General features: G+C 40.8%; 1 protein-coding gene across 1 annotated transcript in view; it reads right to left on the bottom strand.

Moving 5' to 3' along the window:
- The window catches only part of ube2f (ubiquitin-conjugating enzyme E2F (putative)), a 53,306-nt gene that overhangs the window by 27,182 nt on the left and 13,587 nt on the right, over positions 1-12,537 (bottom strand). The window contains exon 5 of the mRNA XM_085374063.1: positions 1,829-1,896. Within this exon, the coding sequence (XP_085230189.1) occupies positions 1,829-1,896 (68 nt within the window). The remainder of the gene's footprint in view (positions 1-1,828; positions 1,897-12,537) is intronic.

Raw genomic sequence — 12,537 nt, 5'->3', positions numbered from 1 at the left:
TTCACAGTTTGTTCAATTACTCACTCACAGATCCCCATCTACTCCAGTTAACTCTGGTGTACCCCAGGGCTCTGTCCTGGGTCCTTTACCCTTTATTATCCATCTCCTACCCTTAGGTAATATTTTCAAGAAATATAACATCCAATTTCACTGCTATGCAGACGACACCCAGCTCTAGGGCTGCCACGATTAGTCGACTAGTCATGATAATGTCAATTATTAAAATCACTTAGATAACTGAAAAATGTTATTGTTTGGCTTTTTTTTAGTATTTTATTTGTTCCTGAGTAAATCTGTTTGGCTGAGATTAAAGTTATAGTTTTTACACAGCTGAATAAACGTCAAGCAGACAACTGATTATCAGAAGTGTGAGATACTCGAGAATTTACTCCAGTGTCCTGTTATATTTTAGTTAGCAAGGAGCAGACGGCTGAGTTTATTAAACTCCACCGAAACAATCTGCAAATGTCATTAAAATTTAATAAACTATCATCTTGTCTTTATTTTTAGTTAGCACAGACCTTAAACACTTAAAGCTGTAAGCTAATGATAGTTATATAAGAGCAGATGCTGCTGGTGCAATAAGCTGTATGTTTTATGTCCAATGGATGATGATCTGATTAGTCGACTAATCGCAAAAATAATCGGTGACTAGTCGACGATCAAAATAATTGTTTGTGGCAGCCCTACCCAGCTCTACTTATCTTCCACACCCACAGCTACTCTCCCACCCACATCCATTTCTGATTGTTTAAGAGAAATCTCGATTTGGTTTACTCACAATTTTCTTAAACTTAATGGCAAAAAGCTCCCAGAATTTATTCTAACAGGAACCAAATCAAAACTTATTTTCATCTTCGTATTATTAACCGCCTTCGACCTTCACTCACTCCAAACAGTACTGCCATACTTGCCAATGCTCGTCACATTTTGTTTAGATTACTGTACTTCTCTATGGTCTACCTCATAAATCTCTCCTTAAACTGCAGTTAGTTCAAAATACAGCTGCATGTATTATTTTCAGAATTAGACTTAAACAACTCCATTGGCTTCCAATTCACCTCCGTGTCGATTTCAAGATCCTGCTTCTTACTTTCAAAGCGCTTCATAACCTCGCTCCTCCATATTTATCTGATCTTCTCCATACGCACTCACCACTTCGTACACTCCGCTCTTCTTTAGCTTCCCTTCCATCTGTTCCACCTGTTTACCTGACTACCATGGGAGTCAGAGCCTTTAGTTATTCTGCCCTGAGACGTTGGAATGCACTTCCACCAGACCCCCAGACTACAAACTCTCTACTTTTAAATCACTTCTTAAAACCCATCCATTCAAAATTGCATACCCTTCATGATGATTCCGTCTTATTCTCTTTTTACCTTGTTGAGCTTTTATATTTTCATACATTTTTTATTTTTCATTTACCTCGTGTTTTTATTTTGTTGCACTAATGTAAGGTGACCTTGAAGGTCTTTAAAGGCGCCTATAAATAAAATGCATTATTATTATTATTACTACATTCCTTACATTAAGATCTAAATGATCTAAAATGATTGCTTTTTTATGCAGAAGGATTTGTGAAGCTATTATGAAGTGCTACTTGTGTGGAGCAAATAATGATTGTGTGAAAAAATGTAGAGCAAAGGGAGAAAAACAACACAGAATAAATACACTTACACAGAAGAGTATCAGAATAAATGCTTGGTAGGAAAAGAATGAGTGAAAGAACAAACAAAAGGAAGAGGTGAGCAGGCTAACACAGAGACACCCACGGGCACAGAAATGTGCTTTTCAAACCAGCCCACAGGAGAGAAACTTGACTACTCACCACCATGTTATAGGCTTCAGGGACATCTATTTCAAATTGAAACCTTCCACTTTGGTAGTAACCCTCATCTGGAAAGAGGATGACAAGAAAGGAGATTTTCAGTCATCTACATGAATACTGATTCTTGGTAAGAGATCACATTCATTCAGTGTTGGTGATCAGGACTTAAAAATAAAACAACAATAGAAGTATTTGAATTCAGAAAGACTTCAGTAAAAATGACCTTGAAAACAAGAACTTTAGCAAACACGTGACAAGAGCTGTGCCACATCACACTGTCCACGATAATAAGAGTGTCAGTTTTATGTGACATTTTGTGGCGTCAGTGAACCAGGTTATGAAGGAATGCGAGAACAAGATGCTAACAGCTGGCGATGCGCAACCCAAACATAAACAAAAGACCCCACCGAGCATCACTAGCAGCGCACCATATGCCAGGGAAAGCAGACAGACAGAGAATCCTGATAGAAAAACAAAAAGAAGAGGGCTTTCAGTACCTGTTTAAAAAGATTGACCCAAAATACAACAGGAAAAAAATATTTTTCAATTTCAATATGTGAGAATATTGTGCAGCAGCTCTTGCAGAGACTAAGGTTAAGATACGTAAGGTATTGTTAAGCGATTATTTTATAATTTTACTTCAAATTCCCAGGGATAACACTACCCAGATTACCGTGCTCACACTTGACTGATGCTGTGTCAGTACTATTGGACTTTAATGTTGCTCCACCTTGATAATGTCATTCTTCACATTAGACTCTGTCATCAGTGACAGGAGTGGAAAAGAAAGATGGAAATGCCCTTCATTCTATCTGCACTAATAAATGCAGCTAAATGCAAGCTGCCATCACTAATAAATCCCTCAGTATTTTTCTCCTAGACCATTAGAAATATTATTATCACAAGTTTCCTTGAAATGGTGAGATATAATTTTGATTCTCTCTCTCACAGGCCCACACTTAACATGACAATGTTTGCATTAAACAGTTGCATTAAATGGTTGGAGCTAACAGAAAACCATTCTTCCAAAAATACATCCTTTCTTTGGTGTTTTGATGATCTTAAGAATTCTGCCTGACACACCAGCCTAAAATCTCATTAACCTTTAACTGGCAGATTTGAAACATGAAGATATAGCAAACAATCCATGCCATTATCATCAAACCACTGCCTGACCCCTGATGCCCTGGAGATGGGAGAACCATCTTTGTGATAAAAAAAGATTTAAAAAGGACAGTTATCATTGATGGAAATGTTTCATCATAGGATAAAGGTGATCACCCAGGGCAACTCTGTATCGATTTGCTGTGACCTCTTCTTTCTGAAGAGACAAGTGGAAACTAAAACATGGCAGCAAAATACCATCAGCATCCCGTCACTGTAGGGGCCAAACATGCTGGACCACAGTGAAGGATGACGTATCTGACCACATCTCCTTTCCCCACATCTCCACTGAGGAGTAAACTCTTACATGTGCATTTGTCTTTGTAATGAGACGTTTATGCATTGCAGCCTTATTAAATATCCTTCTCTATTTAACTCTTGATGGCTAGTTTTGCTGAAGCGTACTGCACTGACCTCAACACATCACACAGACACAGTGTACATGTGATCACAGTGCCAAACCACAATTTCTGACATCAATTAGGTACGGTCATCAAAAAAAATAGGAGTTGGTTCACATTTACTGACATCCTTCCTGTAAATCTAAATACAGAGGCCTCTGCGGTCACAGCTGCTAATGGAAAAACTATCCAGCCGAGTAGTTTTTATGACTGAAGCTCATTTCAACCATGCCCTTACAATGAACCCTCGTTCAAAGTCGCTTAGGTCATCCTCATACTGGGCATGCCAGCTTTAGCAGTGGAAACACATGAATGCCTCCACGCCCCCCTGGACTGCAATCACACTGCGTTTAACATTCCAGGTCCACTTTTGCTTTAGTTTGGCTCTTTCACCCCCAATCTTTCACTCCACTGCTCTTCTTCCCCATATGTGGGCTTTCAGAGGGGGCAACAAAGAGGAGGTGAGGAAGGTCCAGGTGTTACTAAAGGACAAGATCAGAGAGGCTAAGGACAATTACAGGAGGAAGCTGGAGTGGAAACTCCAGCAGAACAGCATGAGAGAGGTGTGGAGGGGCATGAAGACCATCACTGGATTCAGGCCAACCAACAGCAGGGGAGCTGAGGGAGGTGAGAATAGAGCCGACGAGTTGAATCTGTTTTTCAATAGATTCGACACCACAGTGTCTGCTCCCACCCCCACAACCTCACCTGCAGTCAGCCTGGAATCCAGAGCCACACCACTGTGCCAGCCTCTCTCTTCACATGTTGCCTCCTATGAGATTCCTGACACCCCTCCCCCACCCATCACCTTCACTCAATACCAGGTTGAGATGCAAATGAGGAGACTTCACTCAGGCAAGTCTGCTGGACCAGACGGAGTGAGTCCCCTTGTCCTCAAGGCCTGTGCCCCCCAGCTGTGTGGAGTCTTTCATAAACTGTTTATGCTGAGTCTGAGTCTGCAGAGGGTCCCGGTGATGTGGAAGACATCATGCCTCGTCCCTGTACCAAAGACGCCTCGTCCCAGTGGCCCCCAGGATTACAGGCCCGTGGCACTGACCTCCCACATCATGAAGACCCTGGAAAGGCTCATCCTGGACCAGCTGCGACCCATAGTAAGACCACATCTGGATCCCCTTCAGTTCGCTTATCAGCCTCGTCTCGGAACAGAGGACGCCATCATCTACCTGCTCAATCGTGTCTACACCCATCTGGACCAGCCGGCGAGCACTGTGAGGGTCATGTTTTTTGACTTTTCCAGTGCTTTCAACACCATCAGGCCGACCCTCCTGGGTGATAAGTTAGCAGCGATGCAGGTGGATGCTTCTCTGGTGTCCTGGATTGTTGATTACCTGACAGGAAGACCACAATATGTACGTCTCCCACAGTGTGTGTCTGACAAGGTGATTAGCAACACAGGGGCACCACAGGGGACTGTCCTCTCCCCCTTCCTCTTCACCCTCTACACCACAGACTTCAGCCACTGCACAGAGACCTGCCATCTTCAGAAGTTTTCTGATGACTCTGCGGTGGTTGGATGCATCAGCAGGGATGATGAGACAGAGTACCGGGCTGTGGTCGACTCCTTTGTCACGTGGTGTGAGCAGAATCATCTGCAGCTCAACGTGGCAAAGACCAAGGAACTGATCGTGGACTTCAGGAAGACCAGGAAACACTTGACCCCTGTTTCAATCCAGGGGGTCAGTGTTGACATTGTGGAGGACTATAAATACCTTGGAGTACACATTGACAATAAACTGGACTGGGCTAAAAACACCACAGCACTTTACAGGAAGGGCCAGAGTCGTCTCTATTTTTTGAGGCGACTGAGGTCCTTCAACATCTGCCAGAAAATGCTGAGGATTTTCTATGAGTCTGTGGTGGCCAGTGCGATCCTCTATGCTGTTGCATGCTGGGGGAGCAGGCTGAGGGTCGCAGATGCCAACAGACTTAATAAACTGATCCGTAAGGCCAGCAATGTTGTGGGGATGGAGCTGGACTCCCTCAAGGTGGTGTCGGAGAGGCGGATGCTGTCCAAGATAAAGACAATGTTGGATAACACCTCCCACCCACTCCATGACATGTTGGTCAGTCACAGGAGCTCGTTCAGTGAGAGACTGAGATTACCGAAAAGCACCACTGAACGACACAGGAAATCATTCCTGCCTGTGGCCATCTCCCTGTACAACGCATCCACTTAACACACTGTTTGCTGCTACAGCTACACATGTTTCTTTTCCAACTATTTATTTATAAGTGACGTATGTATGTATGTATGTATATATATGTATATATTGTACTATTCTTAGTTAGCGTATTGTCTGTCTTGTCTTAATGTTGGTTTAAAATGGAGCACTGTAACAAATAATAATTTCCCCCAGGGATCAATAAAGTATTCTGATTCTGATTCTGATGTCTTTATCTCACACTTATTTATAAGTGACTTATGTATATATGTATGTATATATATGTATATATTGTACTATTCTTAGTTAGCGTATTGTCTGTCTTGTCTTAATGTTGGTTTAAAATGGAGCACTGTAACAAAAAATAATTTCCCCCAGGGATCAATAAAGTATTCTGATTCTGATTCTGATTTTTCTTCTTGGAAGACCAATTACTGTGAAATATAGTTGAGCTACATGCAGGGAGGTCTACGGTGGGGAAAGTTTTTGGTCCAGTTTTCCACACACTCTCACATCCTCATGTAGCCTTCAAAGCTCATTAAAGGCTTGTTCAGACATAGGGTCTGTTTAAAGGGTCTTTAATTAGCCGGATGACATTTACATTTCTGCTCTCACCTTATGGGGCCAGATGCTTTGAAAAGGATAGGCACTAAATATGGTACCATCACGGATCACAGGAGAAGAAAAGAAAAAAAAAAAAAAAAAAAAAAAAAATGGAGACATGGGTCAGATTCAAAGTTATAAAAAAAAATTTAAAAAAAAAAGAAAAAGGAAAAAGACAAAAGGGAAAAAAAAGAAAAAAAGAAATGGCTACTGAGCCTGTCACAAAGGTGGACTTGTCACTCCTGACAACCTGCTGAAATTAAGGTAAGAGAGACAAGGGATGGAAAAAACCCTTGGTAACTGACCATTAAATGATCCGTGTGTGTGCGTGTGCGTGTGTGTGTGTACTCAAGATTTTCTGATATTGTGGATCAGCTCCACTGTAATACAATTAGGGATGTTCCAGAAACGTAATCAGCAATAAGTTTCCTTCCCAATGCAATTCTAACAAAGAGAGATCTGAAATATACTTCCTAAAAATCAGTCTTGGCTCAGTATAGTCAACATGTCTGGCTTTATTTACAGAGTTTTTATCACTTGTTTCTATTCAAACATTATTACATTGTTAAATTCTATTCAATGCAACAATGCGGTGCGATTTAATTAGACGGCAAACAACCTCCTCTGTATTTTAAAAGGTAAAAGACACAAACAGAGAAACTGACATAGAGAAACGCAGCTTCAACATTAGCAAGAAGGAGTAAAGAAAGAAAAAGCTAAGGAATCAAAACCAACAAGGCAAAGTAACAAAAAGATTTTTTTTTTTTTTTTTTTAACACAGCCTCCCATAAAAACAAGAGGAGTAAGAATATGACAGTCAGTATTTTTTTTTTTCTAACAGCTGCAGTCAGAGGTCATAAATAATTCATGACTGTCTCCAGTACACAGGAACAATCAGTATTTGTTGTGACTAAACACTTCTCATGAACACTAAAACAAATAATCTCACAGCTGAACTCCAAATTTCTGTAAACCATGATTATCACATGATTTAACATAATTATGTATATTGCTTATTGCCTGTTTAGGGCACTGAGAAGATTGCTTTCTTCCTACATCAAGAAACAGCTTAACATTTAAATAAGGGATACAAAGCTCAGCCCTTCATCATGGTCGGTCTGCTTTGCCCTTCACACCGAGTATCCTACTCAATACAAATATTCAACCCTTATTGGGATCAACAGCCTCTGACTCGCTGATTGCAGCATAAAATTTATTGCCCTACCCGGACGAATTATTGTATTTGTGATTTTCCCCCTAGGAAGGCGGCGTGTGGAAAAGTGATCTCTGCAGTGCATGTCTGTGTTTACAGATAATTACCGTTTTACTGGAAGGCATTTTAAACAGGACATAAACACGGATCATCTAAATGTTGAAAACCTGACGGTAAAAAATAAATAAATAAATATAGTAATACGAAGAACGAGACTATGACTCAAAATATGCTGAAAAGCAGAGCGACACTTTGCGACACCAAACTATAGATGGTTCTGGCGCCACTTAAAGCTGTGCACAAGCTGGACATCACTGAACTTCTGATGACTATGCAGCTGCTGTAGCTTCCTTATGGTCATGTCTCAGCAGGAAAAAAACAACAGTTGTTTACTCTACAGCACCTCTCACTGTTCTCTTAGCTGGGACTTTTGTTCTCCGTGTTTATCAGTCTAATAACTTCACAGCAGGAAGGAACAAACACTGGCAAGCATCTTAACAACCAAAAATCACAGAACAGAAAACACAAAAACCCAACTGTGGTGATTCTGAGGCTAAATCTGAAGACGTGGCTGCAACAAAAAGTGAGTGAAGTTAGCAACGAATTAGAAAAGCATAATAAATGTTTAAAATTGACTTTGTATCAAGATTGGGCCCTTTTACTTTATTCAAACTTTAGTCACACTTCCAGGCTTGCGCATACACTTTGTACGCAGCAACAATGGGCATTACAATACTGTAATTATGCTTCCATGCAGCACAAAGACAAGGTGATTGGTACATCAATTTTCTCTCATCATTGTAGTTCTAATAATAATAACAGTGACATGTGAGAATGCGTTCACCCCGTCGTGTTGCTGGTATCCCCATTCCTCAGAGACTGAGGGGTCTAAGAGCACGGGGTCACAGCACAGAGTGTTTCATGGGAAAAGAAACAAAAGTACACAGACATTCCAACTAAATAACAACAGACCTAACTAATGTGTTGTCTACCACCTGCCTTGTTTCAATTAGATCTGGGAAGCCAATCCAGCACCAGCTATGTTTCCTTTGATGAGTATTCATGTGTTCTTAATTTGGTTTTGTGTCGTTTACTTTGTGTGATATGTATGAGATGATTTGAGCTGCTCAAAAAATGTTTTTACAAGTAATTGTTTACTAAAAATATGAGAAAGAACAGTGAATAGTAATAGAGCTTAATTCCCAGAATGACCTACAGATCTATTATATGTGACTGTCAAGGACTTTATCTGAAAGGTGATTTTCTGATGTTTTGCCCTGCTGATTTAGATGATTTAAAACTAATTACAACAACAACAACAACAACAACAACAATCTTTATTTATAGAGCACATTTAAAAGCCTTGGGCATACCAAAGTGCTTTACATAAAACAATAAAAGGTTCAAACATTGATAAAGGATAAATAAAAATAACGAGTTATGTTCATAGATAAAAGCTACCAATAAGAATGACTACAGCACATGGGTAATAGCAAGATAAAAGCTGTACCACCATAATAAAAGACACCAATAGAAAGATAGGAGGGAATTAATACAAGAGGTCAATAGGTCACAGCAACCAAACAAACAAACAAACAAACCAGCAATTAAAAGGTGGAGAAGGCAAGTTTAAAAAGATATGTTTTAAGCTGTGATTTAAAAGAATGAATAGAATCAGATGCCCGGATGCCAATCGGGAGATTGTTCCACAGCACAGGTGCAACAAGAGCAAACGATCGATCACCTCTAGTCTTAAGTCGAGATCTGGGCTGAGCCAGCAGTAACTGTGACGATGACCTTAAAGCCCTAGCAGGAGCATAAGGGTTTAAAAGGTCCTTAAGGTAGCTGGGTGCAGTGTTGTTAGTAATTTTAAAAGTAAACAACAAAATTTTAAATTGAATACGATATTTGACAGGCAACCAGTGCAGATCGGCAAGGACAGGAGTAATGTGGGCAAACTTGCTGGTTTTGGTTAGAATGCGAGCTGCAGCATTCTGAACTGTCTGTAATCTCTGTAAAAGGGAAGAGTGGAGACCACAATAAAGTGAATTACAATAGTCTAGCCTCGACGTTACAAAGGCGTGGATGAGCTTTTCGAGATCTTTATGCGGGATATAGCGCCTAGCCTTAGAGATAAGACGAAGCTGGTAAAAACTAGATCTGACAACAGCAGACACTTGTTTGTCAAGTGAAAAGGAGCTGTCAAATAAGACACCCAGATTCCTGACAGTATCAGAGAGAGAACAACTAAGAAAACCAAAGGCATCCCGGAGTTTGGCACGAAGGGCATTACTACCAAAAATCATAATCTCGGTTTTCTTCTCATTAAGGATAAGAGAATTCGACAACAACCACTTCTTGGCCTCGGACATGCATTCTCGGAGGCTATTCAGAGACAGAGCAAGATCGTCGTTTAGCTCAAAATAGAGCTGGATATCATCTGCATAATAGTGATAAGCAATATGGTATTTCTCAAAGATGGCACTTAAAGGAAGCAAGTATAATGAGAAAAGGGTAGGGCCCAGCACAGATCCCTGGGGGACACCACAGCAAACAGGTACAGCCGAGGAAGAGGATGTAGCCAGATGTACCGTAGAGAGCCGATTGGAGAGATAGGATTTAAACCAATCCAGGGCAGCGCCCTTGATGCCTACAGTGTGCTCAAGTCTCGCTAATAAGATATTATGGTCAACCATGTCAAATGCCGATGATAGATCCAAAAGCACTAAGACTGAGGGGCGTCCGTTGTCAGCCATTAGTAGGAGATCATTGAAAACACGAAGCAATGCTGATTCTGTACTGTGATGTTGTTTGAAGGCCGATTGAAATTTATCATTTATATTATTCTCATCAAGGTAGGTCTGCAGTTGGAGCAGAACCACCTTTACAAGTATTTACAGATGAAGGTTAGATCTTTACAAATAATCTCCTTTTCAGAGGACTCACAAAGCTCTATTCATTAAAACATTCCCACTACAGGATTTTGCCTGATAAGTTATTAGTATCAGTGCAGCAGCATTTCCTCACCATGGGTGAGCAAAGTGAATCAGGCCTTTTGTGAATAAAACGCCAACAAGAGTTCCTTTTTTCCTTTTTAATTTTTTTCTTTGTTAAAAATCACACCATTTAACACGTTTAAATATATAAAAGTAATATTTTCAAAAGCCCTCTGAGTCAAATTGCCAGCTTAGTTTGTGCCACCACTGCATGTCATCAACTTTCATCTCCTCTCTCTCACACACACACTTTTATCTTGTCCTTGGTCTCTACGCTTTTCCTTTCTTTTCTCTTTCCCCATCAGCCTCCAACCAGTCATGCCAGATGGCTTTTAAAACAAACAATCAAGATGTGATTGAAGTCAAACATCCAGGGGCTTAACAAAAGTATTGTATTAGCTGTTTAGAAATAAGAGCCATTTTTGTACATAGTTCCCTGTTGTCAGGGGCTCAAAAGTAATTGGACAAGTCTATGACGAGCAGTTTCACAATCAGGTGAGGGCAGCTACCTCGTTATTTTATGACAAGTTAAGCCAGCTGTGGAGTTGTGGGTGTTGCATTTGGGATCTTTTCACTGCAACTCAATAAACAGTCAAAAGAGTTGTCAATAAAAACAAAATATAATAAAATAAAAAGTAATTAACCTGTCAAGAAAATTGCAAATATTTCATGAAACCTAGACAAGTCAATGAGGGCTTATCCAGATTGACAGGGAGATAAATGTAAGGAGAACGAGAGCGCTCTGAAGCATATCACATCAAACATGGTGGAATCAATGTTATGGTATAGGCATGTACAGTGGGGCAAAAAAGTATTTAGTCAGCCACCGATTGTGCAAGTTCCCCCACCTAAAATGATGACAGAGGTCAGTAATTTGCACCAGAGGTACACTTCAACTGTGAGAGACAGAATGTGAAAAAAAAAAAAATCCATGAATCCACATGGTAGGATTTGTAAAGAATTTATTCGTAAATCAGGGTGGAAAATAAGTATTTGGTCAATAACAAAAATACAACTCAATACTTTGTAACATAACCTTTGTTGGCAATAACAGAGGTCAAACGTTTACTATAGGTCTTTACCAGGTTTGCACACACAGTAGCTGCTATTTTGGCCCATTCCTCCATGCAGATCTTCTCGAGAGCAGTGATGTTTTGGGGCTGTCGCCGAGCAACACGGACTTTCAACTCCCGCCACAGATTTTCTATGGGGTTGAGGTCTGGAGACCGGCTAGGCCACCCCAGGACTTTCAAATGCTTCTTACAGAGCCACTCCTTTGTTGCCCGGGCGGTGTGTTTTGGATCATTGTCATGTTGGAAGACCCAGCCTCGTTTCATCTTCAAAGATCTCACTGATGGAAGGAGGTTTTCGCTCAAAATCTAACGATACATGGCCCCATTCATTCTGTCCTTAACACGGATCAGTCGTCCTGTCCCCTTGGCAGAAAAACAGCCCCATAGCATGATGTTTCCACCCCCATGCTTCACAGTAGGTATGGTGTTCTTGGGATGCATCTCAGTATTCTTCTTCCTCCAAACACGACGAGTTGAGTTTATACCAAAAAGTTCTACTTTGGTTTCATCTGACCACATGACATTCTCCCAATCCTCTGCTGTATCATCCATGAGCTCTCTGCAGGTCATTCACCAGGTCCCCCCGTGTGGTTCTGGGATCTTTGCTCACCGTTCTCATGATCATTTTGACCACACGGGATGAGATCTTGCGTGGAGCCCCAGATCGAGGGAGATTATCAGTGGTCTTGTATGTCTTCCATTTTCTGATGATTGCTCCCACAGTTGATTTTTTCACACCAAGCTGCTTGCCTATTGTAGATTCACTCTTCCCAGTCTGGTGCAGGTCTACAATACTTTTCCTGGTGTCCTTCGAAAGCTCTTTGGTCTTGGCCATGGCGGAGTTTGGAGTCTGACTGTTTGAGGCTGTGGACAGGTGTCTTTTATACAGATGATGAGTTCAAACAGGTGCCATTCATACAGGTAACGAGTGGGGGACAGAAAAGCTTCTTACAGAAGACGTTACAGGTCTGTGAGAGCCAGAGATTTTCCTTGTTTGAGGTGACCAAATACTTATTTTCCACCCTAATTTACAAATAAATTCTTTACAAATCCTACCATGTGAATTCATGGATTTT

Source organism: Diplotaxodon limnothrissa, linkage group LG16 (assembly GCF_057381915.1).
Source record: "Diplotaxodon limnothrissa isolate DT_005_m linkage group LG16, D_limnothrissa_male_GT1.1, whole genome shotgun sequence".
NCBI lineage: Eukaryota > Metazoa > Chordata > Actinopteri > Cichliformes > Cichlidae > Diplotaxodon > Diplotaxodon limnothrissa.
Note: the sequence above shows the minus strand (reverse complement) of the source record. Positions and strands in the feature narration are given on the sequence as shown.